This window comes from Sceloporus occidentalis, unplaced genomic scaffold, assembly GCF_023333645.1.
Source record: "Sceloporus occidentalis isolate IW3139 unplaced genomic scaffold, rSceOcc1.0.p SCAF_5, whole genome shotgun sequence".
NCBI lineage: Eukaryota > Metazoa > Chordata > Lepidosauria > Squamata > Phrynosomatidae > Sceloporus > Sceloporus occidentalis.
Window position 1 is genome coordinate 142231578 of NW_028316985.1, and position 27552 is coordinate 142259129.

At 36.7% G+C, this 27552-nt stretch overlaps 1 protein-coding gene across 10 annotated transcripts in view; it reads left to right on the forward strand.

The window, feature by feature from the left end:
- LRBA (LPS responsive beige-like anchor protein) overlaps positions 1–27552 on the forward strand; it is a 430053-nt gene that overhangs the window by 354773 nt on the left and 47728 nt on the right. For all 10 annotated transcript variants that reach the window (XM_089525694.1, XM_089525696.1, XM_089525700.1 and 7 more), the window contains one exon: positions 18921–19088. In XM_089525694.1, coding sequence (XP_089381820.1) covers positions 18921–19088 — 168 coding nt within the window. The remainder of the gene's footprint in view (positions 1–18920; positions 19089–27552) is intronic.

Below are 27552 nucleotides of genomic sequence, written 5' to 3' on the forward strand. Positions count from 1 at the left end.
TTCTTGGTTGTGTTGCTCTGTCTTCTGCTTCATGTACAAGATATCTAGATGAGATTTGCTTATTCCTTTGTTCTTTTCTGTTCAGACTGTGGGTTTTTTTTAAAAAAATTGCTATAAGCTTATTAAGATTTGTATCTCAGAAGATATTGGCTACGTTCTGAGTCATGGTTTTATACAGCCATTACTCTGCAAGGCTGTCTTGTTAGTCTTCCTCTGTTGCATCTAAAATCACTGTTATCCATCCTTCACTGCTTTTTGTCTCAACATTCTTCCCATATAACCATAACCATGTTTCTTTTCCTTCCTCTCTGCGCTATCTCATTGTGCTTTTTAGGCAATGGTGTGTGAACAAATCTCAGGAATTCTGAAAGTTCTTGGGGCAAGTTGTACATTTGTGACTCACTGATTACTAGATAAAGGGTAATACCTCTTAATTTGGGGTCAGGAGTGCTCAGCTGTCATGTGGTGACCTTTTAGTCATTACTTTTTGAAATCATGTCATTCAGGAGATTGGCAAGAAATTTAAAGCAGAATTCTGAATAGTTGTTTGTTTGGATCTTCTGTTCGTGTGTGTGTGTGTGTGTGTGTGTGTGTGTGTGTACACGTAGTTTTATGCACTATGACACTTTTAGGCACTGGAGATGTTTTCAGTTTCTTGATTTTTTTTAAAAAAAGATAAACATTTTGGTCTTGTGCACAGTTTTGTTTAAGTGCCTAGATGAGTTGTTCACTTAGGGTTTTTTGTTTTGTTTTGTTTTGTTTTCTGAGAAGGTTCTGCTTTCCAGTATTGAAAAGGTGAATAAGCAGAAGGATCTTTTGAGCAAAGGACAGCAGCCTATCTCTTTATCTGAATTATTTGTGCAAGGAATTTTGGCAGTGCTGGGGGAGGATGAATTGAACCCTCAAAAATTGTCCAAGAAGGAAGCACTGCTACAGGCAAAGAGATGTTAGTGTGAAGTTTAAGCAGCCAATTTATGTCTTACTAGATAAGTATTATGTGGTTGTTTTAGCAGTCACAAATATTGTCAGAAGAAAAGCATTCTAAGATAATAAGGATGTAAGGGCTTTCTGACAGTGGTGGGTGTTCCACTACAAATTGACTAGTATTAAAAGTCTTTTCAGTAACACTTGTCTAAGTTTGAAAACTTTAAAAAGTCAACTAGAAGATTTTGTGTCAGACATCAGGTCTCAAGAATGCCAAGTGGTGCGAACATGGAGGTGTGTTCTGTCCTGGGATTGGTTTGTTTGTCATATAATAAAAGATTGTGCTCATCACTGTAGAGATCTGTATATCTTCACCCCTTTGTGCATCTAGTTTTTGAAGTGTCTGTAGATAGCTGTTACAGATAAGCAGGGAATATCCTTTTATAAATGAGGGTCGATGTGATTAAGAATTACAATTTTTAATGGAAGAATTATCAGCAGAAGTTTAGTTCATTTATTTGTAGTGCTTTTACTCAAAAGGGTGAAAATTAAGGGCATAGTTTATTTTTAAAAGGATATTACTTTAATTGTGAGGTAAAATATATATTGGAGTGACAGTGGTGTAGTGGTTTGAGCATTTGACTATGACTCTGGAGACCAGGGTTTGAATCCTCACTCTGCCATGGAAACCCACTGGGTGACCATTGGGCATGTCACACTCTCTGAGCCCGAGAGATAGGCAAAAGCAAATCCCTCTGAACAAATCTTGCAAAAAACAAACAAAAAACAATAACTCCTCCATGGTAGGTTTGCCATAAACTGGAAATGACTTGAAGGCACACAACAGGAGCAGCAATAACAATAACTACAAACTATTAATACTTTATTTATACTTTACATCTAAAAGTTTTACCAAAATAAGCTGAATTGAATTTTCATGTCAATTATTGCAAAAATGTTATTTATTTAAATTTAATTGATTAATAACATAGGCCTAATCCTATTTTTATTCCTATGTATTGACTTGCCATTTAAAATCTAATGATTTTACTTTAATCAGAACTATCCAATAGGATTCAGTCCATACTATTCACCTGATAAACGAACTGAAAATCCTGCAATTATCAGAGAGTCCTGCAAAAGATAGATTTAAAAGATTGTGTTCAATTGTTTACTTAAAAACACTATATAAAATCTGAATTAATGCAGATCAAATGTATCCCAAGAGCTTAGGGCTAAAAACCAACTTTCAGAAAACCGACTTCTGAAAACAATCTCTGCAAATAATAAAGATCTGTGTTCTATTGTTAATGTCAGATATCTCCATCTGACATATATTTTTATTGTGACAGACCAAATTTTTGGAGTCAAGCCACCACTGAATGTTAAGAGTTGTATTTGTGAGATGTATAGTTACCTTGTGTGCTTTACGTTGTGTATGCAGTCTGATAGCCACTTCTTTGGCAGAAGGAGAAATGTGCCTCTTTCCTTTTCAGTCCAGCTGTAGTTGACCAGAAATCTGAATAACAAGTAGAAGCCTTCTGATCAGAACCTACCACTATCACTATAGGTGATTCTATAGCTAGATTGTTCCTGATTTTATTAGTAGGGTGGGAAGTGTGCTTCCCAATCCCAACTCAGCATGAGGTGGGCTTATGGTCCAGGGGTCTTGGTGGATCAAGTGATGCCATGTTGGTGTACTGCTTGGGTTCATCTTCTTCACTCTTGGGAGTAGTGGGAACCACCATCCAATGGAATTCAAGATGTTTGCTAGTAGGCAGGACCTGAAAGAAAAGCAAGATGTTTGCCTTCAGGTCCAGCATGGGACCATATAAACCAGCTCTCTAGTGTGCCAGAGTCAGTCCAGCTTGGAGCTTTGTCCCACCTACCCACCCTTCATGTATAATTTATTGTGCTTATACTTTCTTGTCACAACTTTACGCAGGTATGAATGGGATCTGGATACAGAAAGGCTGCATGCTTAAGTTGGAGGGTCCAAAAACATTTTAGGGGACAGGTGGAGAGTAGGCATGCTCAGCTAGGGAGGGCTTCTGGTGTGCCTCACTCCCAAGTGACACTGGAAGCCATGCAGTGGAGTCTGTCCATGTGGAATCCCATAGCTGTCATCCTGGGGCATCAGCTTATTGACCAACAGGCAGCTTGACTGATGCCTGGACTGGTCCCATGATTATGCCAACCTTATAGGCAGCTGTGATCAGTTGTGGCCTTATTTTCTCCAGCTTTTGTGTCCTACTACATTTTGTTGTGGCGGTAGTCTGAGACGGAAGGCTCCCCCTTGGATCTGCAAAGCCACTCTAGGCTTTTAGCCAGTCTTAAAGGAGCTAACCTCTATTCCCAAAAGAGGTTCAGCACCTTGGAATGGTCCTTTCAAGCTATGCAAAACCTGCTGCAGATTCACTGATCCACTGACACGGGAGTCACCAGCTCCCACTGGGATTATGGGAGTCATAGTCCGAAAAGGTTTCTAAGCTCTCCAGCACACACCCATTTCTCCTTTGTTTAAGTATGCCTTATTATATTAGCAAAGAGGTCTTCCTCTAAGAGAGTCTTTAGCATCAAGGTGCAAAAAAAGGCCTGCTGGGATTTACCAATATATTCCACTTTTCCCTAATGAACGTAGGGAAATCTGATCCATCTTTGTGGGATCTATGGTCTTATTAAAATGGGGATAATTAGAGACTTTTAGGTGTATCTCACTTTCCTGTTCCTCCTCTGTGGTTCTGTTCCTCCTTTGAGCTGTTCTAGTCAGATTTAGTTTATTTCATAGTTCCAAGATGGGAAATGTGCCTTTGAGGGAGTCTCTTTCCTGCCGTGCTCTTGTCCAGTCTGGGAAGGTGGACCCCTTCATCCTGAGCAATTGTGTTTGCTTTTTGGATTTTTGTATTCTGCCTGCCACCTTCATAGGCTATAATTCAAGTTACCAGGCTGCACTTTTGATCTTAGTAAGGGCAGAATTTTGTCGGTAAACTACAGAATCCCTCCTTTTTAATTGAATTTTGGGAGAAAGACCCATTACAATTATAATATAATTACCAGTTGTCTTTAAGATTAAAATACTTGCATTAAATTTACTGGCAAATTGTGTTGTCATGCAGGATGACTGAAGGCTAATCAAACCAATATATATGTTTTGGTTCACCTCATAAGAATGCAGGAATTTGGTTGCCTGGGACAGGTGAAATTTTTCTAACAGATTTAAATTGGCACAGGAGAATGATTTAAAACTGTTTCCTTTCCTAGCCAATTATAAATGGACTGTTGGTCAAAGTTGTAATTCAGTTGCTTTAAGACTGTTTATAATGTACCCCTTTGAAAAGCAGGGGGTGCCTGTCTTTTGTTGTAAAGCAGAAAGTTCAGGACAAGCAGCCTGCAAGGCACTAAAGGAATTTGATTTTGCCCTTTTCTAAAATTAAAGACAAATATCTGTTTCTATTGGATTATAAACAGGTTCTGGACAGCTTCAGCTGCTACATAACCCAGGGATATTTTAATTTGCTGGGCAGACATGTTTACTGTGTACTGTGTAGTTTATGAGTGTTACCATAAATGAGGTAATCTTGCATCTTGGTTTCCATGTGTGAAACGTTACATGAGCAAATGCAGCTGGGTTGTAGGTTGATGATATTAGTGGACTTTATTTGGATATATATTTTGTGCCAAATGGCTTAAAATATTTGTACTAAAACTAGTAATGCTCCCTTTTAGCATTTTATACAATATAAATGAAACCAACATTCATTAAAAAAATCCTACAAAATACGTATCTCATCCCCAGAATTGTTAACACTGATGATACAGAACATAGCTTTGTATTCCTGGTAAAAGTGATTTTTATATTTACTCCATGGAACAGTTTGCATTAAGCATATGCATTAATTGTAACCAACATGTTAGAGCGCTGTCCAAAAGGTTTAGATTCAGAAAAATTCTTTTGGGGTAGGGGGATGTGAATGAAATCAGTGCTGCTGAATCCATGCCCAAAAGATCTAAAATACATTTATTTAAAATGATTAAAATCTTAGAACTGCCTTCTTCAGTAAAAAGCTTAGTGTCCCTTGGGCATGTACTTTTGTGCCAAGCTGTCTTTCTTTCATGGGTAGGTCCACTAACAATTTCCATGATTATAGTTTCATTTACCCCTGTTTCTGTCTAAAAATGTACTTCTTCTCTTCATAATAGCTTGACATGAATGCTTTTACTCTAAGAGAAAAGAACACAGCCAGTTACTCATTTTAAGTGAGTAACTGATACTTTGAATAAAACATTTGTCAACTAAGAAGGGCAGAATTTCTTGTAATCGTAAAATTTCCCTTGGTTTTTCATTCAGCTTGTTACTATTGGCATTATTAAACTTGAGTTAAAACATTTTAAGCATATTAAGGTCTGAGCTAGTTTTTTTAATGGGTTTGTTATGTGCATTCACAAATTAATGTCTCCATTTACATATGGAATATCTCAGAACTTGGCAACATTATTTTTTAGACTACAACTCCCACAACTCATTCCAGGTCTAGTCTAAAAAAGTAAATTTCCCAAGTCCTAGAATATCCTGTATTCAGATTGCTCCTTCATGTTACATTTGTGTATTTAAAATCAATCTACAGTGATTATGAGTTCAAGCTTATTTTGAGAACAGGAAATGATAAATATTTGGCAAAACTAATGAATTACAAGCAAAGCTTGTTTTATGCTGCTCCAGAAATCAGAATATAAACCAGTGAAGAAAAGTGATTCCACTTAAACATTAGGAAGAACTTCTTGACTCTAATAGCTCTTTGAAAGTGGAGAGGCCTGTCTGTGAAGATGGTGGACTCTCCTTTGGAGGTCTTTTAACAGAAGTTGGTTGGCCTTTTCTCAGGAATGCTTTAGCTGTGTATTCCTAAAAGTCAGGTATTTGGGCTAAATAGTCTTTGGGGTCACTTCCATCTCTGTAGTTTTATGATAAATCAACTAGTCCATTAAAGCTTGTGATATTATAAATTTGGTTATTTTCAAGATGTCACAACAGTCTTTGTTTTTGTTGTGAGAGATTAAGATGCCATTCCTTCTGGACGTTAATGAATTGTATATTTTTGGTGGAGAGATCTTTGGCCAGCAAATAACTTTTAGATACACATTTAACCTGTTGAAGCAGTCAGTCCTTGCCTTATTTTGTCTGACAGGTACATTATAATAATACCTGGTTAGAAACAATCATTTTTTACTTGGAATGGATGTGTAATTGCTTCTATTTAACCTCATTTGTTCAACATATTTTTTCCAATTATTCTTCACATATGGAGAAAAATGTGCCATCTGCGTGTTTTACCATTAATAAAGGCAGACCTTTAATTAATAGGCTAGCAAAGGTCAGATATGACCTTTGATTAATAGCCACTAAATGAAAACTATATGTATGGTGTGCATTTTAACTTTTGGATGGAAGTTCTTCCTACTGTCGGGTCGGTTTAAGCTGCATGTCAGTAGAAAATGAAGGGCTTGGAAAATAATTACAAATGAATGAATAAACTGAACTGTTTAGCATCTCAAAAAAGAGTGAAAGGGAAGAGAAGGGTCAAGTCAAACGAAGTAATGCCATAATGTTTTTAGATGTATACATGGCATTGTGACATTGGTTCAATTTGTTAAGCAACCTGACGTCTTCATGTGTAGTTTAAACAAGATTTCTTCTTGTGCTGCTCTTCCTTTTCAGCTTTCTTCTTAAGGAGATGGATGATAAATGGAAACATAAACATAGCAGGAGAATGTGAACTTGCTCCCAAACATTTCAATAGTTTCTATAAACAACTGGTCATTGTTACCTTTAGTTGGATTACAGTTTCCCTCAAAGCAGTAAGGCACTTCATCTGTGTTACAGAGCTAAATTGTAATGTTTTGGTATATTTGCTTAAAGACTTCAGTGTTTAAATAATGGTTATATAATTATAGATTCATTAAACATTCTGTTTTAAGACATAATATCTTAATGACCAGGACAAAAGAAAAATTGCCCATAAAGGGACAAGTCTTAGCTTTAACCAATTTGATTTAACGAGAGTGTTTTAATTGTGTTTTTTTCTCACGCAGCTTTGGTTTTCCCTGCCATTATTGTTACATTTGTACAGGATCTTTAGATGTTCACTTGAGATGGAGATTTTACTTTTTTTTTTTTTTTTTTGAGTTTATGTCAGTCAGCTCTTCATATGAAGCCTGATTCTCTTTCAGAGGTTCGTGCCACATTGCTTAGACTATATGACTTATGAGAAGAAGAAGACGGCTCAAGGATAAAGTGTTGCTTTGCAGGAATATGTGCCCAGATTCAGCTCCCAAATCTCCAGAAAGGATAGGGAAAAGCCCGTGTCTGGGAAAGCTGCTTCCAGTCAGTGTAGATAGTATAAGACTAATGAACCAGTTGTGTGACTTGTTATAAGGCAGTGTTTCTAAGGTTGTTTGAGACTAGAAATGGAAGTTATGCTGTCTGCTAGTACATATTTATAACCTTTGAAGCAATTTGTATTTGAAAATGATTGAAACAACAAAAACAGAATAAACCAGACTCACTTGGATTGATGCTGGTCAACACAGACTTTCAAGCAAGAAATAAAATGAACAGTTGAGTACCCAGTGTGCATGAGTATGTTACTGATCCCTGGGACATGGGGGGGGGGGGAACCAATCTCCCACATCACATAGACTAAAAGCATTGGAACAAACCATTTCCTATTTGGCTTATTAATCTTTTAATTTGAACATGGCTGTATTCTGATATTTTGTTTAAGACTTTAAAAGTAAAATTTCATAGAATCATATCATCTTAGAATTGGAAGGGGCCACAACTGCCATTTCACCTAAGTGCAAAATAAATAATACCAGAACTCAAAATCAGAGTGGTTGCTTTCTTATACAGATGAGAAAAGAGAAAAATAGCAGCAATCTATTTTTAACGCTATTAAAGGAACTTTTTGAAAGCATGGTAATCCACATAGTATTTTCATTTTGGATACACTATCCATTTAAACAAATTTGAAATTTATACAATTTTTGTTTAACTGTCAAAACATTTAATTATACTGGGCCTTGAAGGTGTAAAGCTGTCAAATAAATCAGAGTCTTTGCATAAATGTTTGGCAAATTGTTCTGACTACTATACCATAGATACTGCTTGGCAAAACTTTGTGGCAAGCTTTTAGTCAGCAGGTATAGGATAACATTGGTACTGTGGTTGTAATTACTTGAAAAACAGTAGGTAGTAATGGATCAAATTAAGTCAGTCTATTAGGGAAGGGACAATAGTGAACCTTTAAAAAAAATATAGCTTCTTCTTCACAGTAAAAGTTCTCACTAAATGGAATAAATGCTGCATCACAAAGAAAACTTTGCATTAATGAAAATGACCTGAAAGCTGTATAGAACAAGAAATTGATTGCTTTCATAAAATATAAAACGAATGTGCATATTTTGTCTAAAATTTTAACAATCTGTTAATCTGATTTTTTTTCTTAAAGTGGGGTGTGTGAGACGGGGGGGGGGGGGGAGAGAAAGGAGTGGTACTGTAAACTCTAAACTTTCCAAAGGTGATTGGGATGAAGTAAATTAGTTCCCCTTTGAAGCTTTTCTTTTTCCCTCCTTTCAGAATGAATGGGGAGGCCATTGAATGAAAGCTGCTTTTCATTAGTTCGACCCAATACCTATTTGAAAGAAAAGGCTCTCTTAACACATACAAACACAAGAGTAAAGAGAAGCTTCCCTTTTCTACAAGGGACGAGTTCAGCTAAACAGCTTCTAGCTTCTCTTTCCAGTCAGGTGGCTTCAAATCAAAGTTAATTACTGTAGTCATTTATTCTAATCACTCTCTTCGTATGGCTAGCTGCATTCTGTCATGGGGTGGCATCCTTTGAAGCCAGTTAGGTTTGAAAGCCACTGCAGGGTACTTGAGCCTCATTAGTGAGGCTTATCCATGCCTGGCTTTGGATGTGATCCCTGATTAACTCTCAGTTAGCCTTCCTCCCCAGACAACACTCCTCCTTTCCTCTTTAGTACAAATTAACTCTTGCCTTGCTGTCTTCTTTTTACTCACATCAGGACACAGACGACATGTTATTTAACTGTCGTTTTGTTGGTCTAGGCGGAAGCATGAAACTCATGTTGAGATCACTCTGTGTATTTACTCATTTTCATCTTTTTCCATAAGAAGAAAATTGTGGTCATGTCAGACATTTTCTGCTAGCTATATATCTGTAGATATATAGTACAGGCTTAGTAAAGCTGAAGGCGGTAGGAAAAGAGGTCATATAACAGGTGGATAGACACAAGGAAGTCAAGGCTCCAAGTTTGCAAAATCTGAGCAGGGCTCTTGATAACAGGGTGTCTCGGAGGCCTTTCATTCATAGGGTCACTATAAGTCAAAGGCTACTTGATGGCAGTTAACAATAATAACAACAACAGCCATCTTATTGCCTTGTATGTATCATTTCCCAGTAACAAAGTAGTAAGTGGGTCATTAGTGGTTCTTCTACAGTGGGAGATCTAGCTTTAAGCACTAGAGTATTGTGTAGAAAAGCTTTTAGTGGGTGAAAAAGGAATAATCTCTTATTTAAGTTACAGGAAGAAATAGAGTTGGGACAGTGTCCATAAGCAAGGTGGACTTAGGGAACTGGGGAAAATGCTTGAATGTGTATAAAACAAACTAAAGGAATTTCTGCAATGATCACAAGAGTAAATGATCCTGAAATCCTGTGTATGCAGGAGGGGTTCAAAAGGCCATGGAAAGCAATGCTTTTTAATAAGAGTATTCTGAGGTGAACAAAATTAACAATTTTCAATAGTATTTGCAAGATCAGATTAGGAAAAGAATCATTAAGAATATGGTGCACAGGAGAAGTTTAATACCCTTTTACCTTGTACCATGACCCTTTGATGATTGCAATGTGGAATGGTTAAAGGAACCAGTAAAGAGCTGCTGGTGGTGTTTAATTAAATAACAATATATTTGAAAACAATATATATTAATAACTATTAGAACCCTATAAATATAGAAGTTGTTTAAAAAGCAATTAAACAATTTAGAAAGTTAAAACATCAAACATTAAAGACATTAAAATTCATTAGAAAGCAATTTTGTTTTTGTTATTGTTTTGAATTGGCTCCAGCTCATGGCGATTCTGTGGATAAGACATCTCCAAGACCCCCTGTCCTCCACTGTTCTGGTAAGGTCATGTAAATTCAGGCCCGTGACCTACCTGATTGAGTCTATCCATCTAGCATGTAATCTTCATCTCTTTTTGCTGCCTTCTGTCTTCTTTAGCATTATTGTCTTTCCTAGTGAGTCATGCCTTCTCATGATGTGGCCAAAGTACAACAGCTTCAGTTTTATCATCTTGGCTTTCCGAGAGATCAGGCTTGATCTGATCAAGGACCCATTTGCTTATCTTTTTGGCTGTCCACAGTATTGTCAGGACTGTTCTCCCGCAGCACATCTCAAATGAGTTTATTTTCTTTCTGTCCACTTTCTTCGCTGTCCAACTCTCACATCCATACATGGTGATGGGGAATATAATGGCTTGGACCATTCTGACTTTAGTGTTCAGTTGTATATTTTTACACTTTAAGATTTTGTCTAGTTCTTTTGTGGCTTCTCTTCCCATTCGTAGGCATCTTATTTCTTGACTGCAGTCTCCATTCTAATCAATATTTGAGCCAAGGTATGGAAACTTTTTAACTAATTTGATTTCCATATTATCAAGGTTTAATTTTTGTAGATCCTCTGTAGTCATTACTTTTGTTTTCTTTTTGTTGAGCAGTAAGCCTGTCTTTGCAAATTACCTTCAAATAACCTGGACTCAAGATGTATAGTATTCTATAGGCCGTCCCTAGCACTTTGAATTGTGCCTGAAAACAAACTGGCAACCAGTGGAACCATTACAGTAATAGTATGTTTCTTGTAGCCAGTCCCAATTAGGAATCTGGCTGCAACTCTTTGAACCAATTGTACTTTCTAAGCACTTTTCCAAAGGTAGCCTCACATAGTGTGCATTATAATAACCCAAAAGCAATATAACCAAGACATGTGTTACCATGGTCAGATCCATCTTCTCCAGGAATGGGCATAATTGGTGCACTAGCTGTAACTATGTAAATGCACTCCTGGTCACCACTGAAACTTGGCTGAATTCAGGTGTACCCCTAAACTACAAACTTGTGTTTTCGGATAAAGTGTAACTCCATCCAACACAGGCTGAACCGCTGTATCCAGATCTGTCTTGAATACAATGGTGTATAAATATGTTAGGATTAAGGTCTGTTGCTGTTTAGCAATTCCTGGATCTCACTTCCAGTTCTCTTAAAATACCAACTGCAGGTATGTTCCTGTTAATTATGGGCAAGGCATTTACTAATGCGGTAAATGAAAAGTCTGCAAATGTTTTCAAGAACTTCAGTCTAAATGCATGATGATAAAAATGCTTCAAAATTAGTTTTTAAAGGTACATCACATTCAGAATGTTACAATTTTTTTTATCTTAATTCTTTTTGTACTTATAAAATACTGTTATTTGTAAAAGCTGTCCAAAACCAGCCCAGGATTTGATGTATAATGCATATGGAGCTCATGTTCTTTTTCTGCACTCCATTGTATTCACAAACAATCCCTGTCAGTGTTTAGTTGTATATATTAGATTGTTACCAATGCTATGGTGGGAACCTAGCACTTGTAAAGGTATATCAAGGCCAAGGGTTGATCAGGAACCACTTAACAGAAAGGGATAATTTCGTGACAGTTTTGAGTACATAATGTGTAAAACCTAGGGCATGTAACAAAGGAGTGAAGTAGACAGCCATGAAGAAACAGCCAGAGGCCACTGCAGCCTCGATGAGGCAGGACCGCAGTAACTGCACGGACTGCTCCTGAAGTCGGCTGTCACCGCAGTCCCAAACTACGCCGCCCAGGAGTCAATCTAAATTGACTCCTTTTTAGACTAACTTTTCCCTGACTTGCCGTCACCTCACCGCAGCTTCCTGCTGTTTTAGGGGCATGCATCATCTAAATGTCACCCCCTCACCCCCCAAAGTGGTCAGAAGCAGCCTTATTTCGCCTGTGTATTTTGGGCCAAAGGATGCAAAGGAAAACAATGCCCAAAAACTTACCAAATCCAAGAAACTGGGATAACAGACAAGACTACTACTGCCAACAGGGATGGTAGAATTGGTGTGTTCAAATATACTTCAAGTATAGGTGACCCTTTAGTAAATATGAGTGCTGCATCTTGTGTCAGGACTCTTCAGGACAGTTTATTCTCACTATATTCCTAGTGGTTTTCTTTATAGGTATTTAGAAATCAAATCTACCCTGTAAGATTAATTTTATTAGCTTATTTGTTTATTTAAGAGCCATCAGTGGTGTAGTGGTTTGGGCACTGGACGACAGCTCTTGGACACCAGGGTTCAAGTCCTTGCTCTGACACACTCTGTCAACTTCATAGGAAGGCAAAGGGAAACCTCCTTGGAACAAATCTTGCCAAGAAAATCCCATGAAAGGTTTGTCTTAGTCTGATTTAACTTCAAGGCACACAACAATAATACATTTATACATAACATTTCATGCAATGAGTTCAAGGCAATGTACTTGGGTTCCCTCCTTACTGTATCCTCATATGAAGGATGAAGGGAGGTGAGGCTGATTGTGATTAGCCCATAATCATCCAGTCAACATTCTGGTTCAGTTGTATTTTTATCAAACATATTTTAAAATGGGCTCAGGAATACATTATGTTAAAGGGTTCCAAAATCAACCAATAAAATATTAGCATCTGAGAAATGTGTTGTTCATGTAGTTTGCTGTTGCATGCAACAGTTTATGGTGATAGTACACTAAAATGAATACTAGATAAAATTAACACTATCAAATATAATTGATATTTTGTATTTGTATATGTGCCTTCAAGATGCCTTCTGGATACATTCATTATTACAGCTGGGATACTGCTCTTCTTAATTTTTCTGTGTCTGTATGTGTGTGATAGACAATTTACCTCAAGAGATGTAACAAAACAAAGCCAGCATGTTAAGAGTTAAGTTCTGATTAGGAAGAGAGGAAATCTGGTAACTATTGAAGAGACTAGACCTAATGGTGCACACAAACAATTTGTCAGTCTTTGTAAATGTGAGTAGCTTTCTGCAAAATGGTTGCTCTTGCTTTGTTTGAACAGACTAAACTTTTCCCTTTTGGAATTTAAATCTTAGAAGGGAATGCGATCCACATATTCAATCAAAATCATTTAATTCAAAGTATATTTTGATTGGAACAAAGCTGACATAGAAAGAAACCCCAGATTCTTTTTTTTTAAGTTGAAAGGACTTTTTATCATATATTTAACAGGAAAGTTTGAAATGGTTCTAATTAGGCTGAAAAAACAGCCTTCATCATTGTAAATTAGAAAGGTCATACATCAATGTTAAGGAAACATTACAGCTAGTGTTTGAAATCTAGCATATGCAAACATAACAGGCTGCTTGGTTTTTAAAATTTGTTTGTTGGCTATAGTATCATGTAATTCTGAAAATTTGAGAAGCCCTTAGGAAAAATGTACATGGAAAATTAATGTACATAATTTTAAGCAAAAAAGTGCTTGATATTTTTTTCCAATTCAAGTTTTCGTAACTGAACATTTGGCTTAAATTGATATAATCCATCTTTAGGAATTCAAAATTTTAAATATTTTGAAAACTGCTCCCTAAGACAGCTAATGTAGTTTCAGCTTTTCTTATAATTTGGAGCCAATTACATATTCTGTGATTTATACAAATAGTCATATAGGCTTATCTGATGGGTTTTGACACCATTCACAACCATTAGATTTTGTTGAAATGTACAACATATAGTAAATAGTCCCTCGTCAACATTTGTGCTTTATTTCTGCTTGTTTAATTCATCTGAGAAGAGAAGGTAGATGGGAATAAGATTTCTTTCACTGAACAATCCTGTTGTAAATACCTTTGATCACATATGATAAGAATTGCTATTTTCATGTACAAATATTTTGAATCTTGCCTATGTATTCTTTTTTAAACTCCCATATAGTTGTTTTCTTCACAATTGCCTTGACAAACTATAAGCCAAGCTTCCTTAATATTTGTAAGGGCATAAGCATGCACAAGGAGAGATATAAGAAAAAATGTATATTGCTCCTGTTGGTGTTAAAGTACCAGTTCTTCTAAAATGTAATTTTAAGCAAAGCACACAGTTAACTTATGAAACCATATTTATACAATGCTGTATAGATTTAGAACCTATTAAGAACATTATTGTTTTATTGCTTCCAAAACAGAAGACTCAGCCCTGAGGCTATTAAAAAAAACCTTACCAGTTTTATTTTATTTGAGAAAGAAATCTCAACAGTGCCTGATCAAAATACATTGCTCTCAGAATTTGTAGTTTTCCTTTACAGCTTCTTAGCAGCAGTTTCGAGATAATTAGGGGGTGTTGCAGCTTTGTGAGTGGCTAAATGAAAGTTGCTAATAGGTGTTTGTGTTAGACATCTGTATAGTGTACGTTTTTAGCATATCTCAAGTGTTTTAGTCTTAGTCTAATAGATCTCATTAAAAAAAATAGATATCAGCCCCAAGACAGTTTGTCAAAGCTAATATGAGTCCCACAAGACTGAATTGACAATTTGTGTGTGGCTTTCCATGGCAGTCCTCTTGTGGTCTTATTTGATCCTTAACAATTGGACATTAGTCTCTGATTTATTTTACAATAACTCTGCACAGCTGAATATTATTGTACCATGCTGAATGTTTTAGTGTTTTTTTTTTCTTTTTTTAAAGAATCTTATCAGAACACATATAGAGGGTAAATGATATCTCCTGTCTTCTGTGGGAGCACTAACAATAGATTGGGTTAGGTTTAAGAGCAGCAAGGGGAAAGGCTGTGAGTATATCCCCTTGCTACACACCATTTTTAACTGTAGCTATAATGAGCAGTCTTTCTCAGAAGCTTTGGGTAATCCAAAATGTTTAGGGTTCTGCACTTTTTCCTTTTTTTTAGAAAATGACATTCTTTTCTGGGTGTGAAGAACAAATTACAATAGCCTGGGATTATTAACTACTTTAAAATAATATGTTCCTTATCTTTAATTCCTAGAATCTGTTTTGAGTCTAATTTGTCAATGTATTTACAATGGTTAACCAAAATCTGTGAAATATAAACATTGTGAGTATTTCTCCATAAATGTGGCTTTTACAAACCATGCCCCCCTTCTCATGGTTCTGAATATTGCTATGTAGTCAATCTTTGTGTAGTTATCACATTCACATGCTGGAAATTAACTGCCACTTTTATACATAATGGTCATGGAAATCATCTTGATGTATGAAAAGTAAATTTAAAAAGTCATGGCTACTCCAGTATAACTTTTCTATATTTATAGATACAGAATTGTAATCCTATATATACCTAACAGACCTTTGGGTAAAACCCACTGAACTCAATTGGACTTAATCCTGATAACATATGTATAGGATTGCATTCTTAAAGTACCTTTGTACCCCAGTTTTGTATGATAAGAATCAACAACAACATAATTCTGTATGAATGTTTAAGGTGTTGTGTGAGTTTGTTAAACACAGATGATGTGTAATTTGAGATTACTAACAACATTACAGTAGTGACTCAGGCTCACTGGCTTTATGATGTTTCTGGTGAGAATTTAATGTGTAGGATGTTAAAGTAGAGCAAAATCTTCATTTTGCAGTTTCTCCATTAAAAAAAATCCTTTCCTTTTCATTCCTCTTCTGCTTTTTCTTGTAGATGAAGTAGATACAAAATAAATTAAACATTAAGTGCTTATTGTTTCTGGAAAGAAAATGGTAACAAAAATAAATTCACATGATTGTCACTGGCTGAGCCTTATGGAATTTTATAGCCACAAAGTAGAGTGCTATGGGAACACTCGTGAGAATTCTCCTGGTTTTTAACTTATTAAACAATTTTGAAAGCATTAATATTTAATTGAATGGGCTAGGTTTTTTTATAGTTTTAATTGAGTAGGCTTTTATGAAGTTTTTTTTTTTAAATGTTGCTAAGAGTACCAGGCAGAGCTTTGCTTACATAAATAGAGGTAGGCTTCTTGGTAGCTATATGTTTTGGAAGAGTTTTCCATATATATTTGGTTGCTAGGCAGGAAAGAGGAGTGACTTGATATACTGTGTAGTCATCCATTATAAAGGATGCATGTAGCAATTCGCTAACTGAGCTTCTAAATGAAAAAAATGATAGAACATGAAGATATGGATAGGCCTTTTCTTGATTGAAAGTTCTAATTAAGTGAATAGAGGAAAATTAACTGAAATTAGCTGTCAGAAAATCACATTTAAATGAGTGATGAGTTGCTCAGGCAGTAAACATTTAAATGATATAAATTGCCATTTAAGTGTATGGTTTAATGTTTGTCATGCATTAACATGACATGAGACTGCAGTGACAATCAAGCAGCTTGCTCTAATTTGAACATATTTAGGGCTTTTGTGTGGAGTGCACCACACAAATTAAGACAATTGCTGTTTTTTTATGTGTCAGTTTAAATGTTTCTTCAGGCATCAGTTAATGAAACTAACCAATCATTTCTGTATGCACATTGCAGAGTGGTTTCTCAGGGTATGAGTAAATTTCCTAATTGAAACTAGGCATATCTTTGAATAGGAAACCAAGCTTGTTTCTCTAAGTTATATAAAAAAATGTCCTGCCTTTTTTATTATTTCACTTGCAGTTCTTCAAACAAACAAACAGAAAATATGATTTCTCATAAAAGGTCGTTCACCAAATTACTGTACAGTATTAGATTTGGACTCCCATCCAGAATCTGAATATTGTCTACATTTCTTTTTTTAAAAATAGCAGTTTTGTTTTATTTGACAATTATCTTTCTGTTCTGTAAAGTATCTAAGACATTGATTAGTTGAACTTGTAGGATAGGCAATTTTATGCATTTGTCCCAAGAGATACAGAGGTTTCCAAATTGATTTAAACAGGCAGTCCCACATACAAATAAAAAATGTGTGTATGGAGTTCCCCTCCTTTTTTTTTTAAAGAGGAAATAGGCAGAAACAGCCAGGGTGGCCCCAAGATACTTGGTGCCTGAGGTGGAGAACACAATGGTATCTTCCTTATCTCACATGAAGACCCCAAACAGAAGGGCAGGTGAAACTTATCTCAGTGGTAGCATTGGAACTTCATCTTCTACCACACCTAAAGGTAACATGGTAGTTTGAGAGGTGTTCAGGCTGAAAGCATACACAACTCTGTTCTCTACTCTTTCCATCATCCCATCCCCCTGCCTACTCATTCTGCAAAAGATAAATAGATAACCAGGTGTCTAAAATACAGTACATCAGATTATCTGCTATGCATGCATGGTATTTTGTGTTGTCAGGTCATGGGTTCTGCAATTATTTTGGTGGGTTTTTTTTTCCTCTTAGTGTAAAGGCTTTTCTTTGGATTGTAGTCAAATGTTCTTTCTTTCTCTACTATAGCTTTATAGAGGGCTATAAATACAGTTTGACAAGTAAAGTAATGTGTTACCTTGAAACAGAATGTAGAATGGTGTGGGTGAAGTACAGCCTTCACCCAATAATATATTTATTTATTTGTGACCCTCAACACATCTAGATTCCCTGGACAAACCTTTGCTTGGCCAAAAAGAGAGGGTGTGTTGCTGCTCCTGGAAGTCTCTCAAAGCAACAGTTTGCTTTATAAATATGAAGCAAAGCTGTTTAGCATAACATTAAAAATGCCAAAAATAAATAAATAATAATAATTGAGAACCAGAAGTACAATTTCAGCCACTTTGGGTTTTCTGATTTATTTTTCAGTAGTCCATAAGGCCCCCACAAGTTCCTGAGATGTAAAAATGTCCTTCCTCGACCTGCTGCAGTGGCCCACTTCTGATATAGACCCAGAAAAATGCTTTTGACAGACTTAACTACCTTAGCCTAGTTAATAATTTTGCCCACTTATAAAATAATAAATATATAAATGACTTTCCTCTAGTTGGGATCACCAGTTGGATTTATACCAGCTGCTTCTGTCACAACAAGAATGGCAGTGAAACTATCACTGCTTTATGTTCTTATATTCTGGTTCCTCACCAACGAGTAGAACATATAAGGGATATGGAAAATAAAAATGCAAGAGGCAGGAAGCATTAGTGTCCCATCTTTAGCTTTGGTGTAAATTTCCCATTATCCATTATCGCTGTCAGACTCAGTTGCATGATTTAATCAGGCATGGTAAATACAAGTGTCCACTGTTTCTTTATGGAGACTCCTATCTCCCAGTTCCCACTTTTTTATTCTCTCATGCAAGGACAAATGCTGCTGCAGGTCTGTACTGGAGGCCTTCCAAGGGAGCTGTATAAAAAATTCCTATGCTAGTAAAATCTATTTGCTGTATAGTCATGGTTTCATCATCTACTGACTGTCAGTATTTTAATTACTGTACTTACTACTTTTAAACTGCTTGAAATAGTTTCATATTGTCTTCTAGATACATTTTTAATGTAAACTGCTTAGCGGTATTATTACATTAAGTAGTACACAAATACCATAAATAACAGACAGCAGAACTTATAACCAACCTTTTTATGTTTGAGAAATATCTTCTGTAAGGCAATTAGGTTGTTGTTGTTCAAGGTGTTTCCGACTTATAGCAGCCCTAAGGTGAACCTGTTACAGGAGTTTCTTGGCCAGGTTTGTTCAGAGGGGGATTGCGTTTGCCTCCTCTGAGACTGAGAGGTTGTGACTTGACCAGGTTCACCCACTGGGTTTACATGACCAAGCAGAGATTCGAAACTTGATCTTTAGTCATAGTTCAGTGCACAAACCACTACCCCACACCAATTCCAAGTCAGTTATAGCTTTGTAATTATTTCATTATTGCCTAAGTAAGATTAAAGTCAGGAAATAACTTTAGGAAAACATATTAATGGCATTCTCTTTTGTTTCAGGCTTTGGAGAGTGAATTTGTTTCCTGCCAGCTCCACCAGTGGATTGATCTGATTTTTGGCTACAAACAGCAAGGACCGGAGGCTGTTAGATCCCTAAATGTATTCTACTACTTAACTTATGAGGGAGCTGTGAATCTTAATTCAATAACAGATTCTGTTTTGAGAGAGGTAAGGTTGTTAACATCTATGGAGTAAAATCTCACAAAGGTTTCTGTTTTTCATAAAATATGTCTTCTAGTAATTCTGTTTCCACTTGAAGTTACTGATTTCTGGTTCTTGGAGTGGGGCTTTCCTACCCTACTGTTATTAGAGCAAAGCACTAGAATACATTTATTTTTCACAACATACAGTTCTCAATTCTTCATAATGTAGGTCTATCTAATAGGTTTTGTAGTGAGAGGGTGGTCCTGTACATTCTGCTTTGCTCTCCCTGTTTTCTCAGGCTTTTTCCATATGTCCTGGTTGCGGGGATAGGCAACTACCATAATATGGTGCAGTGTTTCTTGGATCCAGTGCTAATGTGACTTCTTTTTCTGCCCTCAGCCTGTTAGGCACCTTAACATTGCTTTATGGAAAGATAATTCTTATGACATATAGGTGCCCTATGATGACTATGACTGGTATCTGTTGACACACTATACTTTCGTTTGCACTTTTTCCAGGGTCACACAATGGTAGCAAGAGGACACATACAAAATTGGTCAGCTGAGAGCAGCCTATCTCTCCAATGCCTTCCTTTCTTCATGGCCACATGTCTCTGTCTGTTTCCTCTTGCCACCATCACCCATGAGTCTTTTGAGCTATAACTAAAGTTATGATGATGTAGTGCACCGACAATACTGTGCCCAGTATGTGCAAGCATAATACCCTTTCCTCACTGTATGTTTTAAGGACTGTTGAAGCCACAAGAGCACAAAAATCTTTTAATCATACTGGGAAAGCTACAAATATAATTCTAGAATAACTGCAGGCACAAGGTTTAAACATCTAAGAAAAACAATACTTTGAATTTATTAAAAGGTTCTCAGAGCTTTCTTCTTAGATGGTGGTCCTAGAAACACACTTCCCACAAGCTTTCTTCAATTTTAAAAAAAAGTGATTTGAGATTTGAACAAGAACCCTGGATTGCAACCTTTGTTTTTAAAGTATTAAGGATAAAATTATGAAGTAGCATAGCAAAGCATTATACTGACGGTTAACATAAGAGCCATCTGTAAAAAGTGTTCATTTTAAATACATTTCAGAGTGCCAGCCAAATTTCACATCGTAGATTTTCAGGGAGTGTTTCATGATTGGTGCAGTTTTCTTTCAAAAGACCTTATTGCTTTTTTCATATGTGTCTGTGAACATCTAAAATAATTTGTCATAATTTAAAATAATCAAAAGTTTATCAGTGCAAGACTGTTTATACAGTCTGTAATATCAGGAGCATATTACATTGGAGTTTGGAACAACTCATTTTACTTAAAATAGTAAGAATAGCAAAATTTACTATAGCTAATTTGAAAGTGGTGGCTGTCCTATGTTTCCCTGCTATGGTCTCACACACTGCCTCCTTCCAAACACCCAGTCATTGATCCTGTTAATACATGGCGCAGCAAAATTATTTACCCGGAATCTGGGCAGCACCTGTTCCATGAAGAATAAATGAAAAAAGTTATATTTTCAGTTGCTCATATTTATACTTCCTTTTGTTTGCTCTCAGATGCTGGTTGTAGTTTTCCAATTTTTTTGCCTGTAGTCATGATGCCAGGAACCATGGTGCTATCTGTATTTTTTAAAAGCAAAAACTAACTAAAATTTAATTTTAAGATCTTTTGGTGTTGCCATATTGTATTTCCTTGGGAAAATTTGAGATGTATAAAAGATATGCATACTTTGCTGAAGTCAAAATTAGACATTTCAAGACCATATAGCTGCTGCTGATCTACACATCACTGATAATGTGTTGTGTGTGGGTTTTTTTAATACATTATGTCATCACATCAAATGTTTCCCACCCCCTTCAAGCAACAGTTAATTGGAAAGAACTAGGGAAATGTTAAATGTATTGACACTTCATCATGAGTTCTTTTACTTTTTCTGTTGGGTAGATATGTAGTGGAGATGTGGGTTGACAGCATGTCTCTAATAACATGTACTTAGACAGTTAGATAACAAAGATATAAAGATTATGGATGTGTCTGGATGTTTTCTTTACAAAGAAAAGAAAATCAGAATGCTGCCTCCTTCTCTCTCTGTTTTTTTTTTTTGCCAAGACATCTTGAGTGCTAAAAATATCCCCACAACACAAATTATTTTTTGCTATGATAATTTCCCAGATATTTAACACATGTGTTAGACTAGCATCAGTGTGGTTTCTGAATAAAAGGATTTTATTACTTACTTTACTATTTCCATTATGTAATCAGCATAACAGCCTGCAGCACATTAAACTTTTATGTAGTTTTTAATTGTTCCAAAACAGCTGTATTACCAATAAAACTGAGAGGCAAGATCACTTATGCTTTGGCCACAGACAAGTGTTCATTAGCGAAAAAGAAGAGGGGGGAAAAGTTAAATAGAGATGTCATCCTTCTGTTGATCTTCTAAAATCTACGTTGCTCTCACCTATCTTCATAAAGGCATTTACTCGCCTGGATTATAATTTTTTCCTGTATTCTGCAAAATAGATCAAGAACAGGGGGAAAGGAGCAATAGAAAGGTCAGGACTGGAATGATAGATAGATATTGTAAGCACTAGCTTTAGGTCATAAACACTACCTTGGAAATATTGTCTAGCAGTTAGTTCCATGCATGTTTGCTTTAGTCTTTATACTTGTTTATATCTGCACCACCATAGCAATACTTTCCCTTTTAAGATTTTCAAACATCTTTGACTGCATAGATCACAAAGAAAACATTTCTGTTATTTTAACAATCATGATGGTTTTGTGTATTTGCAATGCCAGGGTATTCTGAGAACAGATGCAGTTGGAAGTAGTTTGGTATGTATTCTAGATCTGGAGTGGCTTCTGTTGGGTTAAGATTTGAAGACTAATGGCTGAAGTTCAGGTGTTTATCTTATGAATGCCAATGCATTTTAAAACTTGCAAAGTGGGGGGGGGGCAGCATGATATAGTGGTTTGAGTGTTGACTAGGAATGCTTTATCCATAAGTTGGAAATGACTTGAAAGCATGTAACACACACACACACACACACACACACACACACACACACACACGTGGAAATGTTATAGAAAAGGACAAATAAACAGTCTGAGATGAGGAGGAGACAGAATCTGAGCTAATCTGTATAGTTTAATTCTCTCGCCTTTTGCTATTCAAGAGTAATAAGAAGCAGGTTACATAAAAAGTATACTGACTGGGATGTATTTTCTGTATGGAATCTCAATATTTGAATTCTTGGAAGAGGGGGCTCAGTTTCCTGCCTTTGGGTGGAAAGCAGCCTCTAAGAGTTCTAACTGTGCTGTGCAATACTATACACACATACACACATGGGCAGTGTATATCTATGTACAGTGTGCCCGTGTCATACACGGGCACCTTTATGTGGCTTTCAGCTTATGCTGAAAGCCATGCAATGGAAACAAAATGGTGCGCGTGCCCATGGCGCCCGCTTTGCGCCGCATGTACGAGCCCCATATTGTCAATGAGGCTCAAGCGGACATGCTGTTTGCTTTACACAGGGGGAGGGTGTCAGAACAGATCCCCGCATAAAGCAAGGGTGCACTGTATACAGGAAGACTCGGTTAGCAGTGATAATCATATCTGGCACAACATTCAGGTGAATTTCTTAGTCCTTAGGCAATTGTCTTAAGCACACTGGCTCTAGCACTTGTTATAATCACCTCCAATAATCTATCAACTGTGCTTCCAGCCACTACTGAGGAGGTACAAGAAAAACACATCATAGTGTGGACCAACCAAACTGTTGGAAATACAATTCTGGCAAAAGCAGTTTCAAAAGGACTAGCCAAACTGCAGTAAATAAATATTCATGGTCAGATATTCACAGGATAGATTAGAGCCAGTCATTGCAATCTACCACTGAAAACTATCTGCAAGGACCAAATAGCCATAGGGAAATACTTGCAAGCCTGCACCTTCTGCTGTTCAACAGCCACTTTAGCATTGTCTCTCCTTCTGTGACCAGTGGACCAGAAAATAGTGTGTTCATTCCCAAGGATAGGGATAGAGCTGTTCTATATGACAAGGCAGGGCAGCTAAACAGAACTAACACATACTGCAGCTCTCTCCTCTTCTATTTCCTCCTTCCCTCCTCAAAACACAGTCATTTAAAAAAAAAAAAGAGGACTCCACATGAGTGAAAGAAGTCCAGCAAAGAGAGCAAAAGTTCCAGGGATGTACTTTCATAGGAGCAGATCCAGGGTCAGATCCCTTGAGTCCTAATTCTGAGGAAAATCTTGGATATAAATGATAATAGGAGGAGCAGAAGATTGAAGTGGTGTAGTAGTAGTAGTGGTGGTGGTGTTAGAAGTAGTAGTGGTCATTGTTGTTGTGGAGATTCTCATCTAGAAAGACACAGCCAGATCCATTCCCATCTAAGAGGAAGAGGCCTCACCAGGAGTTGTGCCCAGCAATATAGATCCATTACTTTCCACTGATCATTCCTTTGTCTCGGCATTCATCATAGAAACAAAATTAAGACCTCTAGGGTATTATCCACTTCACCTGGAGAATATAAAAATCCCAAGAACCCATACCATACAAAGTCTCAGTGCTAAGAAGATACTCTGCCCCCTTCCTTTGAGATCTTCCCCTCCTAGCTTGAATTAATCAGGGCACAAGGACGATAATGAACTCTTTGAAAAGTTAAAGATTTCTAAATGAAAATCCCACTTGCTCCCCGCCCTGAATCTTAGGCAAAGTGTTCAGAGCCCACAGCAGCAGCAGCAGTATTAGTACCGTGGTTTCTCTTCCACAAAGGAAATCCACAAAGAATAGACAAACTAGCAAAACAAAGGACAAAATGTCAATGTTGTGATAAGTCTATGTAATAGTGTAAGCCTTTGGAAACAATATGTAGTATTAACACCATTTCAGGCATTCTGAAAAACACATCCCAAAATACCTTCTAATGGCAACTCTCTATGATCAGGAGATCTAGGAAAGATAGTAAACATTGTTAAGCATTAAATTCCTGGAGCTGAGAGCTATACCTTGCCTTATACCACTTCATATTGGAAAGATCATCCCATCTTAGTAAAAACAGATAACATCATGGCAAAAATCCTGAGAGAGAGAGAGAGAAAAGGAGAACTGATTGAGATTCAACCCAATGTTGATACATCAAATGGCATTTGTCACTGCCTTTAATTAATGGACAATGAGGGATTTTTTTTTTTAGGGAATGGGAATTCTTCTTTGATACCTAAATAAAAAATTACATTTTTAAAAATCATGACAAAATTCTGCATCAACAAACAGGAACCACAAGACCCAAACCTCTCATAAAAGAGGCCTACGTCTATACCAGTAGTTTAGAAAAGAACACATAAAAAGAATGCTAAAAATGTCTAAACTCTTGCCCCAGGGAAATGTCACTACATCCCATAAACCTTAGTGAGATGACCAACATGCTCAGCCCTTCCTGCCATTGCTCTTCTTTATTACAAAGAGTGATTTGGAATTATGAGATACCCTGAACCCAACCAATAAGCACTTCTCCTAGTTTGGGAAATTGGTTCTTTAAAACTAAAAAGTAACTCATTTTTGTTACACATCACAGTGTTTGAAAATAACTCTTTATAACTATTTGTTACAATGTTATACAACCTGTTACTTTTTCATTATTTTCTGATACTTTTACACGTGTGATATGTAACTATCCCATCAAAAGTTAATATCACAATTGGAGTTGACTTTTCTATTTCTTTCTTGAAATTAAAATTAATTGTAAAATTAATTTGCCAGAATTAACTCTTTTCCTTTATGATTCTCTTTCATGAAGCAGTAATTGGTGATGAATACATTTGTATTTCATACAGTCAGTTCCCCATATCCATGGATTCTTTATCCACGGATTCTACCACCCATGGCTTGAAAATATATATATATATATATATATGCCAAAAAGTTTGATGTTTGCCATTTTATATAAAGGACACTATTTTACTATGAAACACTGGAATTTTTAGTTTTACAAGGGTTTTGGCCTTCTGTGCCACAGAGTGCTGGTGCCCCACAAAACTACAAATCTCAGGATTCTGTAGGATGGAGCCATGGCTATTAAAGTGCATTATTTTGACACCATAGATGTACCCAAGATATCAGATGAGCATATTTTTGTTTAAGAAAAAAAATCATGCTTTTTACTTGTTATGTTGCATATGTATGTAGATGCATTCAGGCATTAGCTTCCAAATTTAAGAAAAAAAAACAAAGTCTTGTAGGAAATGGCTCTTTACAAAAGCAAACAAAAACTTCCTGGCCACTGACATGGAAAGAGTAGAATATAACCACATCTCTCTCGGTCATGTTCCATTGCTACAGTGGAAAGTGTGTGTGTTGTGTGTATTTAAAAATAGTGACTGATTTATTCTGATATATATAATCTTGAAGATAGATAGAAAAATTCTATACCACCATCAACCATGGCTGAATTATTCTGCTTTTCGTTATGTGAAGGTAAAAGCAATATGAAATCAGGTTGTGTGCATATCTCTGTGTAATCATACTGATATGCATGTGATAAATTGCTGATCCATGTGATAAATGAATTTGTCATACATCCTCTGACAGCCTCATCATCGCTCTGTCTGTTAATCCATCTCTTCAAGGACTTATTCTAACATTCCAAAATTCAGAGCAGCTTCATTTGACCACCATTTTTCTCCTAGAAAATAAGCTTACCACGGCTGGCTTCATCCTTCTTTCAAAGCTATTAGTCAGAAATAGCAGTATGGTCAAAATGCAGGCATGGACTATTAATATAGAAAAGTAGCTTGGTTTCTTTGGGGAAGTCTGAAGTCTCCAAACACCTTTAAACTTTGCAGTTATGTGACACTGGGGACTAAGACACGAATTGTCCTAGAACATAGTTTTTAAACATAACATATTGAGGCAAATATAAGCAAGCAAAAGTTACACTTTTTGAACAGTTATAATACATCTCACTGGACTGTGTGTAGTGGCTTAAAGCAAATTGCTTCTTAAATCAGATTTATTTACATGTTGTTTTTCAATTTCAAACCCAAAGGACTAGTAGAATTTTTGTGCAGAATTTCTTTTTGGGGGGACAGGGGGAGGAACAGAAATCATTTTGAGATTAGGAACTCTCCTCTCTCAAAGATTAGCAATTATCACATTTGTTTTCATGTAGTCCAACACACTACAGCAGGCAATGGTAGAGATCCCTGTTTGCTACCTGTCAGAGTGCCCAGCTACATGAAGAAGGCTAGATAGATTGTTGTCCCACTCTCTCTGGTGATGTGGAAATATCCATGTTAGGGTAGGGCTGAGTGTCTTAAAAGGTAGGTTTGCAGAAAGACATTAAAAAAGGATGTGGAGAAACTGGAGCGTGTCCAAAGGAGAGCGACTAAAATGGTGAAGGGTCTGGAAACCATGCCCAATGAGGAATAACTTAGGGAGCTGGGGATGTTTATCCTGGAGAAGGTTAAGAGGTGATATGATAGCCCTGTTTAAATATTTGAAAGGATGTCATAAGGAGGGGGGAGCAAGCTTGTTTTCTGCTGCTCCAGAGAACAGGACCTGGAACAATAGATGCAAGCTACAGGAAAAGAGATTCCACCTCAACATTAGAAGGAACTTCCTGACAGTAAGGGCTGTTCGACAGTGGAACATACTCTCTTGGAGACTGTTGGAGTCTCCTTCCTTGGAGGTCTTTAAACAGAGGCTGGATGGCCATCTGTCAGGGATGCTTTGATTGAGAGTTCCTGCACGGCAGGGGGTTGGACTGGGTGGCCCTTGTGGTCTCTTCCAACTCTATGATTCTATGATTGTATATGCAGTGACCCATACAAGTGAATTGCAGTGTTGCAAGGCAGACTCAGGGCATTGTGATTTCTGAACAGCATGCCAGCCCTTGCATTTTCTGTAGGTAAAGAGTATATTCTATGTGGGCTGACCAGATCACCTAACTGCAAAGGAGGACAAGGCACTGCAGAATGGAGGACATTTGAGAAAAAAGTAGGGCATTACAAAATAAAAGCTAAAGACACTAATATAAAAGTAAATTTATGCTTCTTAGTCATGCTCAAAATGGAGGACATTTTGAAATTCCTCCTAGACAGAAGGCTGAAATGTAAAACAGTTCCTCGAAAATGAAGATGCCTGGTCACCCTGATGCAGGGAACACATTTCTGTGCAGAAAAAAGTAGTTCCAACTTCAGAAATAGCACTTAGACGCTGCACAGAAATCAGCAAGAAGAGGGAACTATTTGTTCCTGCTTGCAAGAGTGAGCAACATGAAAATTTACATCCCTAATGTATGGTTGCAAAACAAACAAACAATTAGAAAGGGATCTTGGTGGGCACTCAGCCACTTCCTATTCTGACAGGTGGTCTGACCATGTTGTACCTGAATATTTTCTAATGATGGTGAATTTTATTTTGGGCAAAGATGAAAAAGCTATTGTTTTCACAGTGA